The following is a 1,135-nucleotide window of genomic DNA, read 5'->3' on the forward strand; positions in this document are numbered from 1 at the left end:
GGGGGGGGGGCACATGGGGAATACATGGAGCTGGCAAGGCAAAGGTTCCCATACACAGAGAGGAATGTGTGTCTCAGATGCCTCCAATGTCTGATCGCCTGGAGATGTATCCAGACAGCAACATCTGGGCAATATAGAGGAACAAGGAATGTGTACAGAGTCCAGGGATGTGTGTCCGGAGCTATTCATATCCTGCACTTGCAGTGATGGTTTTGGTGTAAAAATGTAAATCATTGATTTGTCTTTTAGGGTATTTCTGTAAGACCAGCAGAGGACAACTTCCTGAGCTGGATAGCCAAGGTCCGAGGGCTGAAAGACTCCCTCTGGGAAGGTTTGTATATTTTATTAGTGTATTAAGAGAGACATTAATCTACTCATCTTCCCATCTATCTATCTATCTATCTATCTATCTATCTATCTATCTATCTATTCAATCATATGTATTTCTTTCCTTAATGTAACATACCTTATTGTGTGAAATACTACAATTAAACATGTATGTGCTATGAAACTGCTACATTCTGGGCCTGCTCTGCAAGGACTAGAGTTCTAGAATACAGAAGAATCCTCTTCATGGTGTAATGAATATTCGGTGAAGTCTGGAGATTCAGTACTGAGGAGATTCAGCAGCTGCTAGGATTCTGTTAGCAGATATTTCTGTGGAGGAAAAGCAGCTCCCGATAACGGCTGTCACACAGAAAACAATCTGACTTTCTCTTTCTGTAAAATAACATCTCTGAACTCCTGAGTGATCGGGGCTCAGCAGACAATCCACATAGCAGAAAATCCGGCCAGTAAACTGACCAGAACAGCAAAATCATCAGACGAAACCCGGCTACAAACTGGCTGATGGGCACTTTACAAAGACATCAAAGTCAAAATGTTTTTAAACTATTTCAAAAGCTGATGAAATCACTTACAATTGACGCTTAAAAGCTGAAAAACTTGAAGTTTAAAAGTTTTAGTTTCCTGCAGAATCAGCTGGTCCCCCGAGCACTGGTCCTGATATCCTGTTTTAGGGTGACTCCTTTCCCTTGCAGTGTCCTATTGAGCCACCCTTGTATGTCCTAGTAAGCTGTGTGTCTCTACAAACACACAGACACAGCAAAACAATCCATCCCTCCCCCCCCCTCTT

General features: G+C 42.5%; 1 protein-coding gene across 1 annotated transcript in view; it reads left to right on the forward strand.

Moving 5' to 3' along the window:
- The window catches only part of UBE2U (ubiquitin conjugating enzyme E2 U (putative)), a 24,880-nt gene that overhangs the window by 3,618 nt on the left and 20,127 nt on the right, over positions 1–1,135 (forward strand). Inside the window, exon 2 of the mRNA XM_018553840.1 lies at positions 250–331. Within this exon, the coding sequence (XP_018409342.1) occupies positions 250–331 (82 nt within the window). The remainder of the gene's footprint in view (positions 1–249; positions 332–1,135) is intronic.

Source organism: Nanorana parkeri, unplaced genomic scaffold (assembly GCF_000935625.1).
Source record: "Nanorana parkeri isolate BGI_ZX_2015 unplaced genomic scaffold, ASM93562v1 scaffold131, whole genome shotgun sequence".
Lineage (NCBI taxonomy): Eukaryota > Metazoa > Chordata > Amphibia > Anura > Dicroglossidae > Nanorana > Nanorana parkeri.